General features: G+C 40.0%; 1 protein-coding gene across 1 annotated transcript; it reads right to left on the bottom strand.

Moving 5' to 3' along the window:
• Positions 1-3,640: 3,640 nt before the first annotated feature.
• Positions 3,641-10,535, bottom strand: LOC146274037 (uncharacterized). Its single transcript, XM_084706330.1, has 2 exons — positions 10,249-10,535; positions 3,641-5,266 (listed from the first exon to the last, which is right to left on the bottom strand). Exons 1-2 carry the CDS (start codon positions 10,439-10,441, stop codon positions 4,458-4,460), a joined length of 1,002 nt encoding a protein of 333 aa, XP_084562456.1. The 5' UTR covers positions 10,442-10,535; the 3' UTR covers positions 3,641-4,457.
• Between the last annotated feature and the right edge of the window lie 2,425 nt (positions 10,536-12,960).

Raw genomic sequence — 12,960 nt, 5'->3', positions numbered from 1 at the left:
GCTTCATGTGCCTAGGTGACATAGTGCTGCTTCATGTGCCTAGGTGACATAGTGCTAATCAGCAGTTTGTGTCTAAGCACGTACCAACCTGGGAGGCGCTCTTGAGACAATTGAAACTTTGTAATGCACTGTATTATGTATGTTGTATCTTTTTATTTTTCTCTTTTTTATAGTTCTACTTCTGTTATTTTATATGGAACTTGCCATCTGAAATAAAGATTTATATATTGTGTCTCTCACAATGCAAGTGTTTTAGACATGTTCAATTTTTTGTCTTCCTGCTTGTTTCTTCCTGGTCAGTTTATTTTCTTCCTCTGTCTAATTAGTAATTAAGCTATACAACTTCTGAACATCCCTTGGAGAAACACTGAGTCACAGCAACTAAATATTTTCCTTCACAACCAGAGACAAAAAGAAAAAGAAGCGAGATGAGGGAGGGAAAATGTGGTGTAAAAAACATAACACTGCTGTAATTATGAGGATGGAGAATGATTATGGATTATATGATTGAAAATGAACCTCTTAATCACCCTTTTTACTTTTATATGCTATATTACTGAAAACCAGATGCAAAGCTGTTGACTGATTAGTACTGCCACTGAGAAGATATTAAGCCCAAAGTGCAAATCTGGATATTTAGGGTCTGAGGGCGAGAGAAGACTGTAGGCTATATGCTTTTTCCATAGAAAACTACAAGGCCCAGATATCATGGGACAGATTTATGATCCCACGCTCAGCAGCCCAGTGCAGCTGGAATTCAAGACCAAACGTAGGCCTGGACAGTGGGAGACTTAGAAAAAACACTTATAATTCAAATTCTTTGACAATTGATCAACCGGGTGCGGATCTGTGACCAACTTAAATGTACAAATAGCAAAATCACAAAACTGTTAAGGTTTTGATATACAAGAGGGTTGTGGGGCAGTTCTATGGGTGTAGGTGTATGTGAAGCCCTATGTGACATGCTTGCGTGTAAAAAGGGCTATTCAAATACATTTGATTTTCATTAAGAGGAATGTCTGGAGAAAAATTCCAGTTTGCTCCCAGTAACACAATCAGGGCCTCATGTACATTCGCAAACGTTATGTTATTAGCGCTGTGGCCAAAGTCAAAACAGCGATGACTGTTTGAAATGATCCTGATGCCAATATTTGTAATGTAGCGAGAAGTTTAACAACAGCTGGAATGGAATGTGAATGCTGAGTCGGAGATTCAATGTAATCTTAGATTTCTTCCAGTAACTGTAATATTACATGGCTGCTTAATCTGTAACGCGTAGTGATTTTGTGTTCACTCAACTCAAAAAGTTCGATCCTTGTGGCAAAAATCCTTTGGCCTATGTCTTTGTCTTTCTCGGGTTACGGCTTCCATATCACCAGGAAACACATCAAAGTGTCTGCTAAAGGCATAAATGTAAAATGCATAAATGTAGGAGGCATAGGCGCATCCTGGTTTACGCCTGCTTTTAAAAGGCGGATAATTTTCACCACAAAATGGAAGCACGCTTTCACGGGCGGTTTCTGTACATATCGCGGAATACATAATTACCGTGGCATACATAACTAGAGAGCATACAATTTCTGGGGAAATTGTGAGGGTGTGCTTGTGGCTGCCCCAGCTTTCCATACACTCCTGGTGTTTACATATTTCAAAAAGCATTTAAGTGTATGACTACAGTTCTGACCATTGTGTTCCCTTGATAATAAGTTTGTAAAAATGACATGCATCACTCAGATGGAGGAGAGGTGATACTGGTTGGTTGGAAGAGAAGGAGGCCAAATGTAGCTCATGAAGATGCAGCGCTAGATAACTTATTAAATTGTAATCAGATATAAACAACTTGTTGGTTGCCCTATTATGTCCTATTATCCTCCTATCATCGCCCTATTATGTAATTTGAACGCCTTGAACGGCATCATTTGAGTAATGAGGGCAAGCGTAGGCTTATTGATTACTTAAAAAACGTTAAGTTTCATTATGCATCATAGAGGAGCCTAGTTAGAGAAGGATTTAGCAGTTTAATATTAGAAGCCTATTTTATTAATAATTTTCAGAGTAACCTCAAACCTTTCTTTTGTTTCTTTGACCTTACATTTTCTTTGAGGGCTTAGTGGTCTCGGTTTAACATCATTATTTATAGCGACATAATTACCGGACACTGTTAGCTCGCAATGTAGACAAAGAATGCCCCTGCAACAAAGTTGTAACTTGGTAACAAGTAGCCAGCTAGAAACCGAGCAGAAGTTTGTAGCCATATAAAGGCCTATAAATATAGGCTACTTGATTTGGCTGCAAGATTCGCTGATTTTGAGTGTCCAAGATATGATGGATTCTGATCTGGATCAACAGTCTAGCCATGTAGCTAAGGCTTGTCCGGGAAGAGTACATTTTTTTTTAACGGCAAGTCTGGAAGATCAATTTAGGCTAGTGCTACTTGCCCCGATGCACTGGACAAGTTATTCAAACTCAAACAAAATAAAATGCAATGTTAGGCCTACTTCACGTTATGTGCCACTCGTTACGTCTATCGATTTTATTTGAGCGAATTCTGCATCAGTAAAACCACCAACCCAAGATCTCTACAGACCAGCTAATTTCCTGCTCAACACTTCAACGGGGGCTTATTACTTGAAAGATGAATTAGGCTATTTACGGTCGTCTCAGTTACACCATGAGGGGTGGGAAATACTGTGATTTGCTTAAGAAGGCAAATGGCTAGTAAAACATAACATTTCATAATAATTTCAATAAATCAAGCAGCGCAGCAAGACCCAGTAAAATGTATATCCTACAGCTAAGCAAGGCTGAAGCAGGCTGACATTAATTATTTTCATGAACAGACAAAGTTTTGACATTGACAAAGTTTAGGCTGTGGCAATGAAGTTCAGGTTAGTAGTCAGATACTTTCACCTATTGAAAAACTTTTGAGTAAGGGGAAAGCCAAACATGTTCCGTCGCCGTTTGACTTTCTAAACATCTCTAAAGAGATGTTTTTGTTAGCTACTCATTAGTGTCTCGGGTAGGCTACAGCGTTGCAGTGAGCCGCCACACTGATTTGAAACCACAGGTAATGGTCATTTCACCAACAAATCGTTTATTAATGTCAAAATAAATCCTACAACAAAAACGTATTTGTGAGGAATGTTTATTTTAACGATTGAAAACAGATGCATTATGACCACTGTAGGATGTGTTGCCCAAGCAACAGAGGCTAATGTCATGATGCTAATGCTTCAGTGAAATAGTAGACTACCGTTTCCGAAAGTAGATGTGGGCCTACTTACTTAATAATATCAGCTAATATTGTACATTACATTTCACAATTATGTTTCACACCACAAAGTAAAATGATTAAATATCACCCTGGCCTCTTTGCTTGTGGCGTTTCTGCAGCTGCCTTGCAGATTAGTATCCCCCAAGTTAACAGATGGGAAACTAATGTTCTGCTAGAGATAGTCACGCGAGTTTTCGTGACGTTGGTGACGTTAGTGGCGTCAGTGACTGTGGCTAGCAAGTTAGCCACCGTTAGCTTCACTTTTTGCCACAAAAACGTAATTTCTACTTAAACCGTGCAATGGAACATAAATCCCAATACAACCAACGCAATCGCTACCGAGACCGAACCTTTTGACATCGCCGTTGTCTATGTAGTCCAAATATTGAGGCATCCTTAGGGGGGCGAAAAGAAACAATAAATAGTAAATAATATATATGTGAGATAACAATGGTTTGTGCTCGCCGAAGGCAAGCACACCCCAATTAGGCGCACTTTACGCATCTCGTCCTATCTCTTTATGGGAACTCCCACTTTACACTCCCGTGAATGCATATGCATGACTCGGAAAAGTGCAATTTGCCATTTTCAGTTCCCGCAACATGCAGTCTGGGCTTTTCCCTCTGTGAGGCATGTTTGTACATACCTCGCCATGCTTTAACGCGCAAACTGCTAAACAAATATGCCTGAAGTGGGCGCAAAAGCGTTAGTACAAGAGGCCCTCAATTTGTTGGAATCCCTGTCATTCTGTTGTCTTGGATTCTAATAAACACTTTGCATCAGACCTTATTGAGTGTCAGTGCTGTTTCAAACTTAGAAAAATTGGCCAAAACCTGAGTGCATTATTAATCTTAATCAAAAGAGGGATGACTTGAAGATTACAGTCTTTCAAGAAACAGTCTTAAGACCAGATAGGCCAAAAAGAGACACAAAGCTTTAAAGTTGTATTCCTCAACAAAACCAACCCCATCCCAAATGATAACAACATGCATAGATTTCACCCATAAGGTAACTCAGTGCTTTTACTGAACGCAGACCGATAATGCTTACTGTTTTGCATAGTCACTACTCAAAGGCCCATTCTGTGCCAGGAAAAAGGCTTAGTGAAGCAAGTTAACTAAAAGATATCCCAGATATACCGAACTTGCTTCGTATAGGCACCAGCCTCTCTTCAAAAGATCTGTTAATTTTTTTTTACTGATGCAGTGTCTCTCCTGTGTGTCCTCTTGTGTTTTTCCAGAGAACTATTTTGAGAAAAGGTTCTGCAACATTCCTGACACTGATATGGTTTATCTCCTGTATGTGTCCTCATGTGTTTTAACAGATAATCACTTCGAGCATACAGTTTGCTACAGTCCTGACACTGATATGGTTTATCTCCTGTGTGTGTCCTCATATGAGAAACCAAATTATTTTTCTGACTAAAAGTGTTGTTACATTGTTGACACTGATATGGTTTTTCTCCTGTGTGTGTCCTCAAATGAGTAAACAAATTACCTTTCTTACTAAAAGTTTTGTTACATTGTTGACACTGATGTTTTATTTTTCCTGTGTGACATCTCTGTGGCATATTTTTCCTTTGCAGAGCCTCACTGTCTTGTGTTCTGTTCAGAAGAAGCAGCACTCCTCCATGTTCCTCCTCCACACTCTGAGCTGTAAGACAGTCTGGAGCTCCAACAGAGAGGGGCTGAGAGTCACTGCCTGGTTCTGGTGCTGCATAGTCTTGTCCATCAGACTCTGCTTTGATTTGCTCCTCAGTTGTGTTGCTAGGTAGAGAGTCTCCTTCTCTGTTCTCCACTTTAACAGTTTGGTCATGATGTGAACATTCAGAAAAGCGCTCCTGATCCCAGTCATGTTTCTCACTGGGAGAAGTGAACATGGAGTGTGTAGTTTCAGACTGCAGTCCTTGGAGCTGCTCTTCCTCCTGACTGGTCCACAGCTTGTGTTCCTCTATAATCTGTGGGGGCTCCTGGAGAGAGACATGTTGCACATCTGGGGGAAGAAGAGGCGAGACAGTTAGATGTGGTCTGCTTCATTATTCAGAAACCTAGATTGACAAACTAAAGTATGTAGAGACAGGTCATCTTCCAAATAGTCCAAACACTCCACCCAACCCTGATCCAAAGATGTTATGACTTCACAATATATTTCACCACCACTATTGTTACAGCACATTATACAGCTGGTAGATCTGATGTCATATAACATATGACTTGTTAAACCCTTGTGTTATCTAGTCATTGTGACCCATCGTTGTATTGCGACAACTTTAGCGCATGCAAAAACAAATTGAAGCATTTTCTTTAAACTGTCGGGCTGTCTCGGACCCCCCACATCGCAAAGGTTAAAAGAAAATGCTTTTTATTTGATTCTGTATTTGGTAAAGTTGTCGCAACACAATGATGGTTTGTTGTGAACCTTCGGGTAGGGGTGGGCAGTATACCGGTATGAACCCGAATACCGGTATTGCGTTGTTCCATGATATGGATTTTGCCATATCATGGATATCACGATATATTAATAAATGTATTAGTAAAGTGTTTCTGTTTGGCATGAAATATATGTCAAGTGATACTGCCTAGTGGGATAGTTCAAATTTGTATCTTTTACTAAATAAAACATGCAGCATGGACACTGCACGCATTGTGCCAGCCAATGAAAGTCAACAAACAAGCTATAGCGCAACTCCAGAGGAAGCAAACATTCATATGAGTAAACTGCTTTTGTTGGCAAGTGTAAGCAAGTGTTAATGATGTCTGAAAATAACCCCAGTGGGGTTGATTTGCCGGACAAAGAAGAATTGGTAAAAAAAATTAAGCCTCTGTCGATTGGAAATTATTTGGTTTCAAGTTATCCGACATCGAGCAACAAGCAGTAGCCTGCTCTAAGTTGTGTCGTCGTTGTGCCAAAGGTGGAAAGCTAGCAATCTCTTTCACCACCTGAAAGCCATGCATGTGCGTGAAAATGAATCTACCAGAATGCGTTTGACAAATCCAATGCCAGGTTGGTTAGAATTGTGAAATGTATGTTTATTGTAGGCCAACAGAATCGAGTATTCAGTCATGTAATAATTGTTTATAGCTAGAGCTAACTCTGCAAATATTAAACAGTTTTTGCGATCCCATAACGTAGGCTACTGTTGAACGTGTAGGCTACTGAGAAGTCGATTTTCCATGGCAATTAAACGCTGCAAAATTTTGAAATTCAACTCATGCGACAGTGACACACCGGAGTTACCCAATCCAAATCCGTCCGAGTGTGGTAGATTAGCCCTTGCAGTGCGGATTGCATTGTCATGACATTTTAAGAATAACTAATATATCGTGATAAATACCGATACCGTCAGTGCTTACGAATTATACTGTGATGCACATTTTAGGCTATTACCGCCCAGCCCTACCTTCGGGTCATGTGACCCAAAGGCAGCACAAGGGTTGGAGATAACACATATCGGAACATTTATCTAGTCTTCTGAGAAGGCTCATGAGTGACTGTCATTATTCATAGACTGAACTTAGTAGGTTAATTAAAATAAAATAAAAATCAATTTCCCTAGCCAGGACTGATGCCAGATCTCCTTTGGTTTCACTTCTATATACAGTGAAATCATTGCTTTTGATTACTGTCTGCAGGCCACAAGCATCATGTACACATCTGAACTGAGATTGGAACCTGTGTTTGCTGTCTTTTGTTTTGTGGGGTGTTACTAAATACTGAACATGCAGGGTGCACAAACTTTAGCTGCATGACCTTTTCCGTTTATTTTCTATTATAAAAGATAGAAATATAAAAGTTACCTTGCTTAAAATTTAACTTTTGGAAAGCAGTTCATCTTTTACTCTCTTACCTATTCACAGAAACAGACATTTTGGCCAGGGGTGGCCAAACTTTTTCATGCCACTGTACTAGGTGTGCAAAACCGACCCTCCAAAAAAAACGAAATTTTCAACACACAAACCACGGCCCTGGGGAGTATTCGTCGTAGCTTGTTGAGCAGTTTAGCGAGCTAATTTTCAGGCTAAGATTTAAAAAAAACTATTTTTGGTTCGTGGAAGCAACTTTCAATAAATCACCATAGTAACATATCAATTAGCACTAACCTGCTCCAGAGCAGGCTAGCGTAAGTGTAGCTGGATAAGCTTGCCACACCCCCGGAAAATAATTGGCAGCTCCCTGTTTGAGAGACCCAATTGACCAAGGAGATATATTCTAGTTTGGTTAGCTTTCCATACCATTACCAATAGAGTTCTTTGCGATCGGCAAGATCCTTTATTTCACACGGATGAGTTCTCGTTTGAGCGATATCTATTCAGCTGACAAGGACTCATGTATTTGCAAGACCTTCTCGGGCCTTAGGCTACATTGCAAATATCACACGCCGCAGCAATCTTTATGCTTTATGAGCTTATGCTGCTGTATGTCAATATGTAACGCTATGTTTTAAGAAATGTCTCGTCTTATCTGTTGTGCCTGTGCTTTTTATGTTTCACTGTGGGAGAGTGGGAAACGTCATATCGATTCCTTTTTATGTCTTGACATAGGAAGACATTGACATAAAACTACTTGAAACTTTTACTGTGCTTCAGACTCTCTGCATAGCCTTCAGGTTTCTTGCGTCAGATAAGGCCTACATTTTTATACATTATAGGCGATGCAGAAAACATTGGCAAAGCCGCAGCATGCGTTGCTGTAAGAAAAGTGTAGGCTATATATTGGCGCTTAAACAGCTGAGGAATCAATTAATCATATTCCCTGGCCATGTCCAAGTCAATGAAATCAAAGAGGGATTTACACATAGGCCTACATGCATATAAGCGCTTTCAGTAGGCCTACATATATCTTCATAAGTGTCTATGACTTCGTATTAATTAGATACTCTTTGGCCTTGTTTTTATACTTATTCTGAAAGAGTTTATATCATTTTAGCTAGCAAGATCTCATTCGATGATTAATTTACATTAAGCCTACTGCCAGCAGGCACATTTAAAGAAATGTGATCTGATTGATCGGGGTAATAAGGCACTTAAGATGAGCCTTTACATTTTTCCAAAATACACATTTAGCTTATCGGCATTTTTTTTGCCAAGATGCCTGTCTTGCTCTGGCAGCGGTGGCGGTGTTTGACTTAGCCATGGTAATATGCTTATTGTCTTCGTAGAGACTCATTATAATAGTTTGCTCGGACGGCAAGAATATCACCGCTATCTCTTTTGTCTTTTCCGCCATCATACCGTTAGAAAATCACGGTTTTGGTGATCGACCTTTCCTGCCTTTTCAAGTAGGACGTGCACGTGCACTTGCCCTGATGAATTTAGCCAGATTGAAATTAACCACATGATTTGGATGCGGATCAGCCGTCGACGAACCGATATTTGCGGTTCTCAATTAGCTCGCTAATGTTAATGGGGTAAAGGGACAATTGATTAACTTAGCTTCAAGCCTTAGACGAACGGGCCCCTGGTTTTAAATGTAAGCCGCGGTTTTTCGCATATACGAGAGCAAACAACCTAACACCCTTTGTCCTTCCCCTTTCCCGGAGAGTACCTGTCCAATGAACTGTCAGTATATCAATGACGAGTCACATACTGGAAGGAACAGGAGAGAGGCAAATCATACGAAGCTAGGCAAGATAAGAACGGCTGTTTATCAATCCATGCTTTTTTCCATTCGTGTTCTTGCGAACACTATTCACGTCATCTTTCATTTCCCAAGTACGGTTCAAATCCAAACAACACAAGTTACCAAGAACACCCAAAATACCCGGAAGTGTTCTTGATCCCCCCCTTTTATCGAGGATGTATCGAATGGTGACTTGGTCAGCGAGAACGCATACGATGTCCCAGAACTCACTGCAAGAACACGCGCATCTCAAATCGTTATCCGTCCTCGAGACCGTTCTCGCAAGGGTGCTTGCATGAACATTCTTCATAAGAACATACTTGCGTTCTTGTGATTAATAAACAGCCAGTGTGGAGAATGGAGATGTGTGTAGGCAAAAGGTTCGATTAAATGTTGATTTCCTATGTTATGGTGAATGGTAACCATTCGTTGAAATGGTAATGTTTTTTTCTTCCCCCTAATGTGCTAAACAAACCGAACTGTGGGCTTGTTGAATGGTTGCACCCCTACACTGCACTATAATTATTGTTCACCATGCTGCTGATATGTGGTTACTTTGCAATGTGACTAGTATACAGACAAGCCCTTGACTCAGACAACTGAAATACTGTGTGTACACTTAGGATTCCTACTTTCTGTATGCACAATTTACATTGGATAAATGAATGTATTTTTGGTTTATTAAACTTTTGGTTCATAGACAATTGACTGTAGCCTATGCATGTGGGCATAGGAGGTCTAATATTTAGAAGTTTTATTATAACCTTAAATACTGATATATTAACACTTTGTAATATATCAGTCATTATATTGTAACAAATTCACCATTCAATTCTTGAGGAGTGAACATTGTAGATCTTTTCTTTCGAATTTTGCTATTAGCTCTACTGTACTGGACGTTCGTTCGCTTGTCTCAAAGCGGTTATGAGGTTTGCTATTCTGGTTTATGTCACTCAAATAGTTAACCAGGGACACAGCAAGTGTGTACTCGTTTAAAGGGAGAAAAATTATCTACTCTCAATGTATTTACAACAGAGAGTTCCAAGCGTCAACAAATGCTAAACTGAATGCTTTGCTCATTTAACATTATGATTAAAAAAACTATAGTGAAATGTAGCCAGTAGGCTTATTAATAGGACATTTACTTTCGGAAAGGGTCATTCATTTCACGATAGCTCGCTAGCTAAGGACACAGAGGTGTTAGTTACTTAAAACTCCATCGTCCATTCACAAAATAAACTGGACTCTATCTTGTCTGATCTACTCCCCAAACGGGTCTGACTGTGAAGCATCAAATGATATATAATGAATATAAACACAGCATGTTATGATCAACTATAGTTATTATATTGAACCTTTTCGGTGAAGCTTGACCTCTGGTTTAGTAACAATGTCCAACAACCGTTGCAGTCGCGCGCACTCCTCCTTCGAACGAGAAATCTCGTCTTCGAATTCGGCAAACGATTTCTCAGCGGCTGCGAATATCTCCAAAACTGACGTTGTTAATCGCTCAGTGATAAAATCCCTAAACACCTCTAGTTTAGACATTTTGGTGTTGAAAAACTTTTTGTAGCTCGAGGAAGTTGGCTTTCTCCCTCAAGCTCTTTCATAGCCAGATGTAACAAGTTGTTCCGGTGATGAGTTCCGCTGCTTCCTCCAACCATAGCGCCATCTGCTGTGGCGAAGTTTGATCACTTTAGTGATGGGAAGTTCGGATCATCTTACTGATTCGGTTCTTTGAATGTCGTTCAGTAAAATAAATTCCTGCATTAAAATAAATTAATGTATCATGACATGCTTTGGTCATTTATTATCACACTAGCATTTAATTATCACAGCAAATGATTACACTGCACTAAATTGTAAGTGTAAATGTAAACTGAAAATAACAAAACCAGTCAGTATGATGACTTGGCGAATATCATTCACGTCCTACTAAAACAGCGGCCACGCGAAAGGGAATGAGGAAACTGTTTCCTCTACAAAAATGACAATGCGGGTCACGTGAAAAAAGGATCCAAAGACTTGTAGACGGACCAAGTCGGGAAATGAACGTATCGTTCGTTTCCTCGCGCTACCAGTACAGAGCCTATGCAGGTAACATGAAAAATTAAATCCAAAGACTCGTAGAAAGACCGAGTCGGTCGAGCTACCAGTACAGAGCCTATGCAGGTCAAGTGAAAAATGATCCAAAGACTCGTACCCGAAGACCAAGTCAGGAAATTCTCTTTACTTGGACGAGCCTATGCAACAGTCCCGATGTGCGGCCACGAGACAATGAACGAATGACTCTTTGGGAGAACTCGTTACTCCCGAGTCCTTGTAAGGATTCGTTCAAAATGAACGACACATCACTATCACTTATGGCTTGACTGCATATAGGCTATTGAGTAGTCCATAGACTGTATGTTACAGACCCAGCATCAAAGCTGATTAGAGCTGGCGTCCCGTTGGTTTCTATGGAAAGAGTTCAGTGGTAAAGGATGTAATTAACTAGACTCATGCATTCACCGTGAGTTGCCACCTTCAATACAGAAAAATAAGGGACTCCTGCCGCAGCTGGGCCACGATGACCACAGGTCCGATGACATACCAGTGGTGGTGAATCACAACTTAAAACATGTTTTCATAAAAATATTAAGATTGATGCATGGACATTATAAAAAATATGAATCCACAGCTATGACGATGATGAACATAGGCCAACAAAATTTGACAGTGAGACCACAAAAAATACAATACTAACATTAATTTCAGCGACTATCACTAGCACCATTACACATTTTGGGTAGTGACGCAACGCGATCCAAGCGATTCGAGTACAGATTTTCTCAAATGTATGCAAATGAGGAGCAATTTTCGCTAGTGTAGCCGATGTGAAACTCACTCAAGTATGTAACAGGCCAACTGCGTCATTGAATAGCTTGCTTTTCTTTTGCGTAGCTGGTAGTGGTGGCGCTTGGGAAGTCAGAGATGGCGTTCAATCCTCTGTGAAGGATGGACACGGTCCGTAAAACTCAATTTTTTATCTATTTTTTCATAAAGGCAGAAATAGAATTACAGAGTATGCAAACACAGAGAAGAATTCAAGGTGGTACAACACAGAAATTAATAAAATTATAAATGATACAAGACCTTATAGAAAGTGCAGACATCAATTATTTTGACAGCTTTCTCATTAAAGGAATATAATATAGTTTGAATGTATATTTCTAATTCTTGGTAAAATATCAAAAAGAGAGGTTTTCTATTAGAACATTTGCATCGATGAATGTGATATTTCACCATCACTAATACAACTCTGACGGAACTTACAAGACTACGTCTGTTACGTACTCGTCACACTAGCGATGACCAATCGGAGTGTTTACTTGTTTCTCGTAACGTAGTAAGTAACCATAGTAAACCTTCATAGTTTTTAAGATGGAGGAGAAACTAATCGCCTGTGTGGCTGCATATCCAGTCCTGTACGATACGTCTCTGTATTTGTACAAAGACATTAATAAAATGAATGAGGCCTGGCGCAGGGTTGCCAACATTGTTGGTGCTCCTGGTACTTTTAAATTCAGTCTCTCGTCACATTACGTAACTTTGTGCTGTGGTAACTAGCTAGCAAGCCCGGCTGGAACTCCCTAGTTGTATCGACTGATTAGCAGAGACTTTGAGTAATATAATAAAACGTTGTTACACATGTCAACGTTTATGTCTGTTAAACAGTTTTGTATTTTGTATACAAGTTGTATTTTGATCGATGTTGCGAGTATGTTTGATTGATGTTACGAGTACGCAAACCCAAGTCAGCACAATTGGCCATGACAACTACAAAAGTGATTTTAGAGAACTACATTCTACATTAATCTGTCTGATATGCCCACGAGCATGGTGAACTGTGGGAAGGCGAATGATGGCAAGCGATTTGCGTCGCTGCAGTGTGAACGCACTGTAAGGGGGCAGGACTAAAGGCTGCATTTTTGGAATAGGCCTGGGGGAAAAGGGGCCCGGCCAACTTTGTTGATCAATTTTCTGCCGACATTTTATTAGTAGTTTATGATAAGGCAAGCGGCCCT

This window comes from Hypomesus nipponensis, chromosome 9 (genome assembly GCF_054491055.1).
Source record: "Hypomesus nipponensis isolate SF chromosome 9, ASM5449105v1, whole genome shotgun sequence".
In the NCBI taxonomy this organism is placed as follows: domain Eukaryota; kingdom Metazoa; phylum Chordata; class Actinopteri; order Osmeriformes; family Osmeridae; genus Hypomesus; species Hypomesus nipponensis.
The sequence above is the reverse complement of the archived record's forward strand: the minus strand, read 5'-3'. Positions and strand labels throughout refer to the sequence as shown.